Source organism: Equus przewalskii, unplaced genomic scaffold, assembly GCF_037783145.1.
Source record: "Equus przewalskii isolate Varuska unplaced genomic scaffold, EquPr2 ChrUn-1, whole genome shotgun sequence".
Taxonomy (NCBI): Eukaryota; Metazoa; Chordata; class Mammalia; order Perissodactyla; family Equidae; genus Equus; species Equus przewalskii.
In genome coordinates this window covers 960,071-973,221 of record NW_027228758.1, presented here as the reverse complement: position 1 = coordinate 973,221, position 13,151 = coordinate 960,071, and the positions used below count along the sequence as shown (strand labels likewise).

General features: G+C 55.5%; 1 protein-coding gene across 48 annotated transcripts in view; it reads left to right on the top strand.

Annotated features, from left to right (window-relative positions):
• PLEKHA6 (pleckstrin homology domain containing A6) overlaps positions 1 to 13,151 on the top strand; it is a 135,052-nt gene that overhangs the window by 7,293 nt on the left and 114,608 nt on the right. For 32 of the 48 annotated variants that reach the window (XR_011537062.1, XR_011537063.1, XM_070608763.1 and 29 more), the window contains exon 3: positions 3,823 to 3,880. Coding sequence is in view for 30 of the 48 variants with exons in the window: in XM_070608763.1 (XP_070464864.1) it covers positions 3,823 to 3,880 (58 nt within the window). In the remaining 18 variants the exon portion in view is untranslated. Of the gene's footprint in view, positions 1 to 3,822; positions 3,881 to 10,452; positions 10,883 to 13,151 lie in introns of those variants that run through there. The other 16 variants (XM_070608768.1, XM_070608760.1, XM_070608767.1 and 13 more) reach the window with 6 other exon arrangements.

Below are 13,151 nucleotides of genomic sequence, written 5' to 3'. Positions count from 1 at the left end.
GCCTTGGCGCTGTTTCCCCGCACGTGCCCTGAGTGCCCGGACTTGGCTCCTTCCTCTGGGAAACGGGGTAGGATTAGGAACCTCAAAAGGCTGGAGTGAAGATTACACGACAGAGTCACCGTTGGGAGAGGTGACCGTGTTGTATTTCCGACTGGAAGCGAGGCTCCTGCGGCGCCGGGCTCTCTCCCCCGCGGTGGGGCGGGCACCGCCATCCACGGTCTGAGCCGTCCCTGCCGTCGGCCCCTCGGCAGCCCTGGAAGGCGAGTGAAAGCCTGTGGGCCAGTTCTTCCGCTTTGGGCTGCAGCCAGCAGACTGTCCAAGGCTGGGGACGAGGTAAGTTGCCCCCTGGCCTGCTGGGAGGGCAGCTGCCTTGGCGGGCACCCGCCTGGAGAGGAGTCAAAGAGGTCTTGGTGTTGCCCGGGCAGAGAGGGCAGTGTGGAGGGAAGTTGCTAGAAAAGGCAGGGGACATAATTCACACTGGCCACTTTCCTGGGGACATCACAGTGGCAGGATTACTTATGATTCTGACCCAACAGGGATCTTTCCACTGGGGAGGCTGCCAGTCCCACCCTGCTGGATGGGGACGTCCTCCCACAGGGACAGAGGGGAACAAGTAGCATTTATGGAGCGGCACAGAGGAAAGAATGTGAGCTTTGGAGGCCGCAGACCAGACTCACCTCCCGGCCCAGACACTTTCCTGTGTGACCTTCAGCAAGTTGATTAACCTCTCTGGGTCTCAGTTTCCTCATCTGTAAAAATATTCGGGCTGGTGCCTATTGTATGCTGTGGCTGTGCAGATTAAATGTGCTGGCAGTGGCAACATGCATAGCTTAGAGGAAGGAGGCACTCGCTCGGTGGTAGCTGGCGTGGTTATTTCTCTGGACAAGTCCTGGGAGGGGAGTGGGCCGGCTGGCTGCCCTGATGCGTTGAAGCAGCAGCATGGCATCAGCAGCAACCATGGAAATACAGACCCTTGATGAACAGGGGCGAGTAGCTGGGTGGATGGAGCCTGGGCTGGCTCTCCACAGAGCCCCGCTCTGCCCTCCAGCGGCCTGTGCCCTGAGGCAGCAGAGAACATGGCTGGAGGCAGTGCATGGCTGTGCTTTATAAAACCTTACACCAGGCAGGTGTCGGACTGACCAAGGAGGTGGCCGTGATTGTCAGGAGCATCCAAACCTGTTTCCAGTATGTCTGCCCCGGGGCTCCTGCACCCGCTAAAGGCGTGTGACCCCTCCGCCCGCCTGTTCCCGCCTCTGCCTCGGGGTGGAGGCGTCCTGTTTGCGGGAGGCAGGACACTCCAGGGTGGCTGTTTGGGAGGGTGGCAGGACGGCCATGGCGGTGCCCACCCGGCGCTCTAGGATCCCGAGGCGCCGCGCCTCCCTGGAGAGTCTGGAGGGGGCGGCGTCTCCTGCAGGGACTGCCGGCGCCCCTGGCCGAGGCCACCGTCCTCAGCTGTGCTGTCCTTGTGGCTCTCCACTCGGAACATTTCTGCCATTAACTTTTTCAGAGGTGCTAGGAAACATTTTTTAAGGCCTCCCCACTTGTCTGGACTGATCTCCCAAGTCCAGCGCTGGATCCAGAGGCAGCAGAATCCGGGGCAATAACACGGGCCTGGGATTCGGAGACATGAGTCCTGGTCTGATCCCGGATGCTGATCATCTGTGAGGCCTGGGGCAAGTGAGCGCCCTTGGCTCTAACTTCTGCTTCTGTGATAGACAGGCGCTGGCGGGATGATCCTGAGGACCCCCCAGGGCAACCACCTGTGCGGTCACTGCTGTATCCCCCGGGGGCTGGCGCAGGGCCTGGCACAGAGTAGCTGCTCAAGAAAAGTTCGTTGGGGGCCGGCCCCGTGGCCGAGTGGTTAAGTTCGTGCGCTCTGCTCCAGTGGCCCAGGGTTGGGATCCTGGGCGCGGACATGGCACCACTCATCAGGCCATGTTGAGGTGGTGTCCCGTGTGCCACAACTAGAAGAACCACAATTAAAAAAATGTACAACTCGGGGCAACAAAAGACCCCGAATTGCTAAAGCAATCCTGAGAAAGAAGAACAAAACTGGAGGCATCACAATCCCTGACTTCAAAACATACTACAAAGCTACAGTAATCAAAACAGCATGGTACGGGTACAAAAACAGGTGCACAGATCAATGGAACAGAATTGAAAGCCCAGAAATAAAACCACACATCTATGGACAGCTAATCTTCGACAAAGGAGCTGAGGGCATACAATGGAGAAAAGAAAGTCTCTTCAACAAATGGTGCTGGGAAAACTGGACAGCCACATGTAAAAGAATGAAAATCAACCATTCTTTTTCACCATTCACCAAAATAAACTCAAAATGGATCAAAGACCTAAAGGGGAGACCTGAAACCATAAGGCTTCTGGAAGAAAACGTAGGCAGTACACTCTTTGACATCAGTTTCAAAAGAATCTTTTCGGACACCATAACTCCTCAGACAAGGGAAACAATAGAAAGAATAAACAAATGAGACTTCATCAGACTAAAGAGCTTCTTCAAGGCAAGGGAAAACAGGATTGAAACAAAAAAACAACCCACTAGTTGGGAAAAAAATATTTGCAAGTTATTTATCCGACAAAGGGTTAATCTCCATAATATATAAAGAACTCACACAGCTCAACAACAAAAAATCAAACAACCTTATCAAAAAATGGGCAGGAAACATGAACAGACATTTCTCCAAAGAAGATATACGGACGGCCAATAGGCACATGAAAAGATGCTCATCATCACTAATCCTCAGGGAAATGCAAATCAAAACTACACTAAGATATCACCTTACACCTGTTAGAATGGCAAAAATATCCAAAACCAAGAGGGACAAATGTTGGAGAGGTTGTGGAGAAAAAGGAACCCTCATACACTGCTGGTGGGAATGCAAACTGGTGCAGCCACTACGGAAAACAGTATGGAGATTTCTCAAAAAGTTAAAAATAGAAACACCCTATGACCCAGCCATCCCACTACTGGGTATCTATCCAAAGAACTTGAAATCAGCAATTCCAAAAGTCCCATGCACCCCTATGTTCACTGCAGCATTATTTACAATAGCCAAGACATAGAAGCAACCTAAGTGCCCATCAACTGATGATTGGATAAAGAAGATGTGGTATATATACACAATGGAATACTAGTCAGCCATAAAAAAGGATAAAATCATCCCATTCACAACAACATGGATGGACCTTGAGGGTATTATGTTAAGTGAAATAAGCCAGATAGAGAAAGACAATCTCTGCCTGACTACACTCATATGTGAAAGTTAAACATGTAGACAAAGAGAACAGATTAGTGGTTACCAGGGGAAAGTGGAGTGGGGGGAGGGCACAAAGGGTGAAGTGGTGTACCTACAACACGAATGACAAACAAGAATGTACAACTGAAATTTCACAAGGTTGTAAACTATCATAATCTTAATAAAAAGTTAAAAAAATATACAACTAAATACTGGGGGGATTTGGGGAGAAAAAGCAGAAAAAAAAGATTGGCAACAGTTGTTAGCTCAGGTGCCAATCTTTAAAAGAAAAGTTTGTTGAATGAATGAGTGAATCCTGCGAGGCAAGGATTCATTTGAGCACTTCACCACTCATTGCCAGGGGCTGTCCCTTCCAGTGCCCTCTCTCTTATTTGCTGGAAACAGACTGATAGGAATAATGGGCAAAGGGGGTGAGACGGCTGGTTTGAACACTGTTGGCGCAGCTGTGGTATTCCTGCTTCTCCCGGCCCCAGCCCTCCTGAAGCAGGTCAGGCTTGCGGAGCTGAGAAGGGAGACAGGGTGACCTTGTGGCCTTGCTTCCTCACAGGTTTGCCCAAGGGCTGGGAGGTGGACTCCACCCGGGAAGGAGCCGTGTACTTCATCAAGTGAGTAAGGCGGAGTTTCCTTCTGGTCTCTCTGTTGGTCCCGCTTCTGGCACATCCTCAGGGGAGGAGATGGTGAAAGGGTCTGTTTTTTTCGCTGAAGGCACTGCTGGCGTCTGGATGGCCAGGAGGTGTCACGGCTTCCGAGAGAGCGCTAGCACAAAGCCAGAGGTGTGTGTGGGGTGCGCGTCTCTCAGTGTGCGTGTTTATGTTGGCCTGGGAGAGCCGCGTCAGTCATGGGAAGTTTTCTGGGTTGGGGCTGGCGTGCGGAGCGTTGGGCTGCGCTCTATGGGTGGGACGGACGTGGCTCAACAAAGTAGAGGAAAGAGCTGTTCTAGACACACACGGGACAAAGGTTCAGAGGAAGGGGATGGAACACCGGGCGCCGTGAGAGGGAGGAGGTGGAGCCAGCTGGGGAAGGTGTGAGTGGGGTGCACAAAAGGCAGCTTGGCTGGTGGCAAAGCCGACTGTCCCCCTTGCTCCCCTGGATGGGGCATGTGTGGTCCTGGAGGTGAGGTGTGGGGCTGCTCTGCTTTCCTCTAGGGGTGGGTCAGGCCTCAGCAACTGATGGGCTGATGGAGGTGGAGACAGCCTGAGAAGGGGAGGACAGCTCTTTGGGCTGGCTGCTCCCACCTGCCCCATTGGACTCCTTTCCCTCTGCCTTGCTCTGGTCTCTCCATCTCCCCCAGGCGGGGTCCTGGCCTCGTTCCCATGGGTGAGGCTCAGCATGCTCAGGCCTGTGGGCCGCCCCGCCTGGGCTGGCCTGGGATTCTGTGGGGCTGGTAGAGAGCAGCTGGCCCCAGGGAGCCCCCACGCAGCCAGTGGAGGGAGCACCCTCTTCTCATCTCCTTTCTTTCCCTCTCTTCTTCGAAATCTTCATCGTTTCTACCACAAGGGGTCATCTTTCCATCCCCCAGCCCAAGACCAGCCAGCACTCACATTAGCTTGGCTGTTAACTGTATTCTTAAAACAAAAACCAAGCAAAATGGGTAAATTATCTGTTTTGGAAATTATTCTGGTATGGCATGGCTCTTGCAGACTGAGCTTTCCCTGAAGTTGAACCAAATTCCTTCCTGCTTCAGTTAAGACTTATTTCTTTTTTTCCCTTTGAAGATATCGTCTTAGAATTCCTTTATGTGCATTGGGTTCTTGAGATCATTTACTAAGCACTTTCACATGTGTTACCTCATCCCTTCAGTCTCTGAAAGCTTACCACCTACTGTGGTCTGGCCCTGTCCACCTCTCTGACCTCATCTCCCAAACTGGCTAGCTGCGCTGATTCTTATCTTTCTTTTCCTCTGTCAGGCCAAGTTCATTCTGACCTCAGGGCCTTTGTATGTGCTGCTCCCATTGCCTGGAGCACTTTCCTCCTATTTTTGCACATGTAGCTCCTACTTCTCATTTAGCTCAAGTGTCATCTTCTCAGAAGGACCTTTCCTGACGGCCCCAACTGAAGTACCCCCTGTGCCTTAGTCTCTCTTACTTTCTTCATAGCACCTACCACTGCTGGAATGCTTTGGTTTATGTATTTGCTTACTTATTTATTGGTGGTATTCCCCCACTGCCATGTCAGCCCTGAGAGCAGATTCTGGCTACTGTTTTCCATTCTATCCTAGAACCTCTTTGGCACATGAGAGGAACCCGATTTTTGCTGAAATAAATGAATGAAAAATGTTGGGAGAAAAACAGCAGAGGCATAATTAACCCCTGCTTCAGCTGCAGCCCAGCGCATCTCTCCTGAGAATTCGCTCCCAATTCGGCATGTCCTGTCCTGAACTCGTCATCTTCCCTCACCAGTGCTGGCTCCATCTTCCTCACAGTGCACCAAGCCGGGACCCTCAGACACCCTCAGGCCCCTTCCCACAGTCTTGCCAATTTCCCTTCTACACATCTCTCCCCCACCCCCTTCTCAATCATCCACGCCCACGTGGGCTCTCACCTGGACCATTCTAGCAGCTTTGCACTGATCTTCCTGCCTCTAGGCCATCCTGTTGCAACAGCGCTTTTTTTCTACAATGCCAATTTAGTCATATCCTTCTCCATTAAAGCCTTTCCTGCTTCCCATCAGTTACGGATAAACTCTGAATTCCATACTCAGGCACTGAGAGGCCCTCCTAATCTGGCCCCTGCCTTCCTCCTCCAGCCTGGCCTTCCATACTCCCCAGGTGGCCAGACCAAATCACGGTGTGCCCTCCACACTCCCCTCCCTTCCAGGCCTCCCAGCCTGTGCAAGTGCTAGTGCTCCTGGAGCACGTCCACCTGCGACACCTGCTCTTCCTTTAGGCCTCGCCTATGGCACCACTTCTTCAGGGAAGCCCACTTATTCATTATTTGTTTACACGTGTGTCATTTCCCCTAGGTCGGAGTTCACAAATGTGAATGTGCATCAGCATCACCTGGAGGGCTTGTGAAAACAAATCGCTGGGCCCCACCCCTAGAGCTTCTGATCGGATGCTGGGCAAATGTCAATCTTTGCTCACTGAAGTTTGACCCACTCACACTAGGAGAAAATAGCCTCCTAAGTTGTCTGTGTATCTGACTCTTATTACTGCCTCTTGGGATCCATGTCTGGGGTCCCAGAGCTCCTGACTCACCCATCATTTCACAGCAGGTTCCCAGGTGATGCTGAGGCTGCTGGTCCGGGGACCACCCTTTGAGAACTGCTGGTCTAGACTGCAAACTCATTAAGGGCAGGGGCGAACACAGAGTCTGGAAACATAGACAATGTTATTTCATTATGTACTGTAACCAAATGTCAGCAAGCCGTCGGTTATGCATTTGTGTCTGTTCCCAGTTGTGGTGGCAACTCTGTCGTCAGGAGCAGCAGTGGCCGCTCTAGGAGCTGAGCGCTTTCCTCCATGATCTCAGTCACTCCTCACAATGGCCCTGTGAGGGAGGCGCTATCCTCCCCAACTGTCTGAGCAAGTAAGGCGAAGGCTGAGACTTAGTAAATGACTTGTTCACTGTCCCAATGCTCGTGGAAAGCAAAGCTGGGATGCAGCCTATGTCTGCCCGATTTCACAGGTGACGCTCTTAACATCATGCCGCTGCTGCCTCCAGCATCCTGGTGCCTCACAAGGGAGGTGCCCACAAACCCTGGCTGAAAGAGTGAGTGAGTGAACGAGTGAATGATTCCAGCCCACTCTCCTTGTCTCCACAGCTCCCTGCAAAGGTTTATGAGGTTTGGTTGATGGGTGAGTCAGGAGCTCTGAGACCCCAGACATGGATCCCAAGAGGCAGTAATGAGAGTCAGATACACAGACAACTTGGGAGGCTATTTTCTCCTTCTAGTGTGAATGAGTCAAACTTCAGTGAGCAAATATTGACGTTTGCCCAGCATCAGATGAATGTGATACCTGTGTGTCTCATGGCGCCCACAGCTGCCGTCGTGGCTCAGGAAGGGTGTGCGGGGACAGGAGAAAAAGCAAAGGGTTGAAACGTGGGTGAAGCCCATTGCAAGCTCGTGTGCACACGCCCCGTGGGTCCACGAGAGGGCGTCAAAGCACGCGCGAGCCGCCCCGAGGCCGGCGAGGGTCGCTCCGCGTGTCCGTGCTGGCCGCGGACTGACCCCTGATAGCGCCGGCGGACCGTCCTCGGCCGAGTCTCGGCTCCATGGCTCTGGTGGACTTCTTTCAGATGCTTAAAGATCTGGCCATGGAGCCCTCATTGCTGACTTTCCCTGGCCCGACTCCTCTCCCCGGAGCAGCCCGCTGTGGCTTCTGTCTCTTTCTCCGCAGCTGGCGGGAGGGAGAGCGGCCGCGGCGCTTTCTGCAGAGCTGCACCCTGATAACCCTGGTCCGCAGCCTGGGCCCTGCTGCTCCCCCCACGCAACCCGGCCCGCACCTCCTCCCTCCCAGGGAGCCCCGCCCAGCGGTGTCACTTCTTCCGTGTTCTGGTCTGAACACTTCCTCCAAGAGGGTACCAGAATGGGCAGCCTCTCCACCGGTGCCTCCGACCCGTCCCTGAGCTGCTGCTCGGTGCTGTGCAGGCGCTGGGGAAGGCAGGGATGCAGAAGCGCAGGCCTCTGCCCCCTGCGTGGGCTGGGTCCCTGAGAGTCATCAGTGGAGACCTCAACCTGTGGGATCCCAGAGGAGGCAGCACCCTGGGAGGCGCAACCCAGCCACCAGAATTGTTCTGTTGTCTCCAGAGGGACAAAGGGACAGGGCAGCAGATCTGGTAATTAGTGGCCTGACTAGCTCTGCCTTCAGAAAGGCATTTGACGCCCAGAACAGTAAAGAGTGAGACAGACGGGGAGAAAGGTCGTGAATGGTGTGGGGCTCAGGGGAGAGAATCCCCGTTTGCAGGTGAGGAAAACTGAGGCTCAGCAGTCAGGTAACTCATTACAAGTCCCTCAGCTGATCTGGACGAGCCGGGTTCAAACTCAGGTGGGTCCTCAGGGAGAATTCACCAGATGGGGCTCCCTGCTCTGCTCCCCAGTTGGTACATTCTGGGAGGGAGAGAGCCACAAGGACACGAGGACATGGCCTGGGTAGGGAATGGGTACGGCACTTTGAGGGTCCAGTCAGTCAGCTTCGTGGCCATCAGACTGTTTCTCTGCTCCCCTCACCCATCCTAGCTGGAACCCTAAGGCCCTCCTGCTGCGACATTTCCCCCACCTTGCTCCCCAGACGAAGGCACTGCCCCCAAGGCCGCCCAGATCTCCCAGGGGCATCGCCACGTCTGGCCTGGGCTTCTCAGAGGATCCATGACAGTCGTTTGCAGCGCCGGCCGGCCCTGGGTCTGCCAGAGAGGAAACCCTCCCAGCAGGCCCGTCTGTGTGTCTCCTGCCTTTCCAGCTGCCTGAGGATTGTATGGGATGGGAGCTGGGCTCCTTGTCCCCTTCTCCCTACTCCCTGTCCTCTCCTGGATGCTATAATCTATGGCCCCAACCCTGCTTTGCTCCATGGGCTCCTCAAGGCCAGAGACCCCCGAGGTCCCCTCACTTTGGTCTGGCTGGAAGCTGGCCCTCCCCTGCCTGTGCTTAGTCTCGCCAAGTCCTGGAGAGCCGGGGCAGGTGGGTCGGGCTTCACTGGTAATGCCTGGCCCTGGGCCTGCGCCTGGGGCTTCTTTGCTCTTCAGCTGAGTGGCTTTCCCGTAGCTGACAACCTCAGTGTCTCAGCCAGGTGGGTGGAGCAGAGGGGGCTGACCTGCAGACCACGCCTGCCCATGGCTGCAGGATGGGGGTGGGGGTGGAGGGGGGGGACGGCCTGCTACTCTACCGTGAGATCCCAGCTCCGGCCTGGCCAGCTCTGGGGCGGGAAGGACAGTCCTTCCAGGAGCTCTCTGGGGTATGTGGAAGTGGGGTGTGGGTCAGCTCTTCTGAACAACCCTCGCTGACAGGGCCCCGGGCCCTGGGGCAAGTCTGCGCTCCTCCTTCTCCCACAGTAGATTCTTCTTAAAGGTAAAGACTTCAGTTGGTAAAATGATGCTTATACTCAGATCGTGTTAAAAGAGACCCTCAGAGAAGGGTAAATAGTTGTATTTGAGTGAAGAGAGGTTTATTTTTTTACTTTATTGTTTTATTTTTATTTTTTGCTGCGGAAGGTTGGCCCTGAGCTAACATTTGTGCCCATCTTCCTCTATTTTATATGTGGGACGCCACCACAGCATGGCTTGATGAGTGGTGTCTAGGTCTGAGCTCAGGATCTGAACTCACGAATCCTGGGCCACTGAAGCAGAGTGCACAAACTTAACCTCTATGCCACTGGGCTGGCCCCAAATGTTAATTTTTGAAATCTAGTTGTTCTAATAATAAACATTCAAGAAAGATGTAATAGTCATGTGGGTGGGTCCTTGAGGATGCCCCTCATCTAGCCCCTGCTTCTTGAGATGTTTCTGTACTCAGAAGTGACCCCATGAGCTGGTCTGGTTCCGTCTCCAGCTTCTGGGTCTCAGGGGCAGGTGGGGCTGAGAGCCCATGAACCTGCCTGGAAGTTTCAGTGGGAGTACTCCATTTTCTTCCTTTCTGATCCTGGTTATGACACCCAGTGTTTCTATTGCACTTTACCCATTGTCACAGAGAATCTGTTATTTTTCCAGCATCCACAGAAATGTGAAGACGAGAAGGAAACTGAGGCAAAGAGAGAGAGATTGAGATTGAGAGAGAGATCTCTTAATGGCTTGGGCTTGTCTGCAGCAGAAACAGGGCTGCCGTCCTGTTGTCTGAAGCCCTCCGTTCTGCCTCTGACCCTCAGTAATGCAAAGCACAGGTGCTCCCTGGCTTGGCCAGCATCCTTGCCTAAGGTCACTGGGGACCAGTTTGAGTGGAGGACCTAGGAATCCTGGCGTTTTGTAATGGGCTCCAACCAGCTCCAAATGTTACTTCTTTAAATTCATTGTGCTGAGTTGGGGGGATGTGAAGGCACTCAGGGCCGGGCCAAGCCCTCCTGACACCTAGAGATGTGCCCACCTCTTAGGTGGGCAGCTTCAGAGACAAAAGGCAAGCACAGGCAGGCCTGGTGAGGCCTCAGGGTGCCAGACCCCTGGGCAGCTTCTAGCTCCTTGTACCCTGGTGGGGGAACTGCAAACTGCAGCTCACGCAGCCTATGGCCCAGACCCCTCTGGGGGGCAGCCTCATCCCGGTGGCAGAAGGCCAGGAAGGCTGTGCGGGAGTCCTCCATCCTCTGCTGGGCAGGCGGCTTGCCACTGGTGTGGATGGAGTTAAACCTTTCCGGGGACTATTTACTCCTGATCCTAAGTGACAGCTTGGGGAGGGAGAGTCACGTGGCTCTGAAATCCCCACGGAGCAGATGGAGCATGCCCAGCTGCTTCTGCCTGGGAAGGATGCTGGATCCTGCAGTCACCACAACAGCATCCTCTCCCTGCGCCAGGGACCTGCCAGCCGGAGAGATGACTGATTAGACCAGATCAGATCCAGAGCCCCGCTCTTCAGAAGGGGCCCCGAGGGGCGGGGAGGAGGACCTCAGCCGCCGGAGCTGGGGGAGGGGTGCCGTGGGGCTCGGAGAGTTATAGCTTTGCAGCACTGGGCTCCCACCTCAAAAGCCGGTGAGTGTTTTGATGCATCATATAGATGAGGTGGGGGAGGAAGGTTGGGCTCTGGTCAGGGCTGGCAATCGCCTGCCGTGTGAGTCTGGGCTGCTGGCACTGCGCAGCCTTCCCCATCCCTCGTTCTTGGCAGCATTACTCGGGGACTGTGGGTGCTGAGAACGCTAACGATAGCCCCCGTGCCCCACCCCCACCCCCACTGCCGGAGTCCTGGGAAGTGCTGAGGTTGTCTGAATTTATCACATTTGAATTGCATCTCCTGGGTGAGGCCAGCTTTGGGGCTGCCAGCTTCCCAGGGTCCAGCAGGGTCCACCAGCCTGGCTGGAGCAGAAAGGCCAGCCCCACCCTGCCTCTAATCTTGCCAGAAGGACTGAATTGAAGGCCAGCAGGAAGGAAACATGGAGGGGGGCTCAGGGGCCAGGCTCCAGTCAGCCCCAGGGCCTCACCTCCCTCAGTGTAGGGAGGGGTCAGGGTGTGTGTCTTTTATGGGCTTGAGGTTGGGGCCCAGGGATGGTGAGGCTCTTGTATTCCTAGGGGGCTTCTCGTCTCTGGTCTCAGATTTAGTGGGGAACACCTGAAGGAGCCTGAGGCATGGGCATGGGGGCATGCAGGGATGGATTTATAACGGTGGGACTGGGAGGCAGCCAGCAGCACCTTGGGCTTAATGTGTGAGGTTCTGGGCAAAGGAGCAAGGTTGGAGAGCTGGCAGAGAGGGGTGGCGAGAGGTAGGGTGCAGGGCACGGAGGGGGAGTTAGGCAGGAAAGGTGGAAGGAGAAGAAGGGAGAAGAGGCTACAGGAGATGCTCTTTGCAACTACAGGCAAGCCAATGAAGGGAAGAAAGAGGGGGCTAGAGCCCGGGCTCGGGCCATGGGAGAGCCAGGATGCAGGGAGCCAGGGATGCAGGGAACCAGGGATGCAGGGAGCCAGGGATGCAGGGAGCCGGGATGCAGGGAGCCAGGGATGCAGGGAGCCAGGGATGCAGGGAGCCAGGGATGCAGGGAGCCAGGGATGCAGGGAGCCGGGATGCAGAGAGCTAGGGATGCAGGGAACCAGGGATGCAGGGAGCCGGGATGCAGGGAGCCAGCCCTGGCGCACAGGGGCGGGGAGGCTGAGCTGCAGGGTGAGGTGGTGGGAGGAGGATGGGCTCAGAGTCAGAGGGGGTCTCTGGCCATCAGGGTTTGGTGGTCCTTCCTCAATCCCTGTAGAGCTCTCACCCTCAATCTTGCGGTTTGGGGGTGTGCGCCACCACGGGTCTCTTGCGCGTGGGTTGGGAGCCCTGGCTGGCCTGTCTCTGCCTGAGCCTGCTGTCTAGATGGTCGCGGGGCATGGCAGGCCCTGCCTCCACAGGCCCTGAATGCTGGCTTCCCGGCCCCTTGGAGGAGCTTGAAGCTGGGGAGGGTTCTGGGGGCTCCCACCTCAGAGCAGCTCCACTTCGGCTTGGGCAGGAGATGAGCAGGTCCTCCTGGTGGAGGTGGAGGGGGCATGGAGACCCCTGGCCCCTCTCTCCTGCAGCCTGGCTGGCTCCTTGGGGGACCCAGACAGTGGCTCGGGGCTTGGAGCTGGCTCCAGGTGGGGGGCAGGAGGCGCTGAGGGCGGCAGCCCTGGTACTGCCACTGGGCTCTCCTTGGAGAAAACAAGCGGCTCTCTGTGTCTCCTCACAGGGCGCAGAGCGCTGGCCGCAGATCGAATTATTAAAAGCCCTTGGTTTTCCAATCAAGGCGAGGTGAGGAGCCCTTGGCGGGGCGTGCGATTAATCCTGGTGGTGCTGCACGGGCTCCAGACAATGGGGGCTTTTTTTTTTTTGCCGGGTTCGGCTTTTTTTCTTCTTCACAGGAAGGTGACAGTGCAGGACGCATTACACAGATAATTACTTTTAACGTGTCTGCCTGGATTATTGAGCTGGATTCTTCCTGCTCGTTGTAAATGAAGTAATTACCAAGAGTCAGAGAGTGAGGCAGCCAGCCCCGGCTCCCTGCTGACATCACTGCCTGCCGGCCTGAGACGCCCCACCCAGCCAGCCCAGCCTGCGGCCTGGGGCACAGAACAGGCAGCCCGTGGGCCCAGGGCACTGGACGGGGAGAAGCTGAGCTGTGGGGCACAGAAAAGGCAGCCCGCGGGCCCAGGGCACTGGACGGGGAGAAGCTGAGCTGAACGGGCCTAGCCCAGAGCGGAGCAGCCTGGTGTCAGCCAGGCCTCACCAGCTGCGGTCCCTCTGAGCCCCACCTCCTCTGTCTTCCTCACTGGCCCGGTGTGAGGTGCCCTGAGGCCA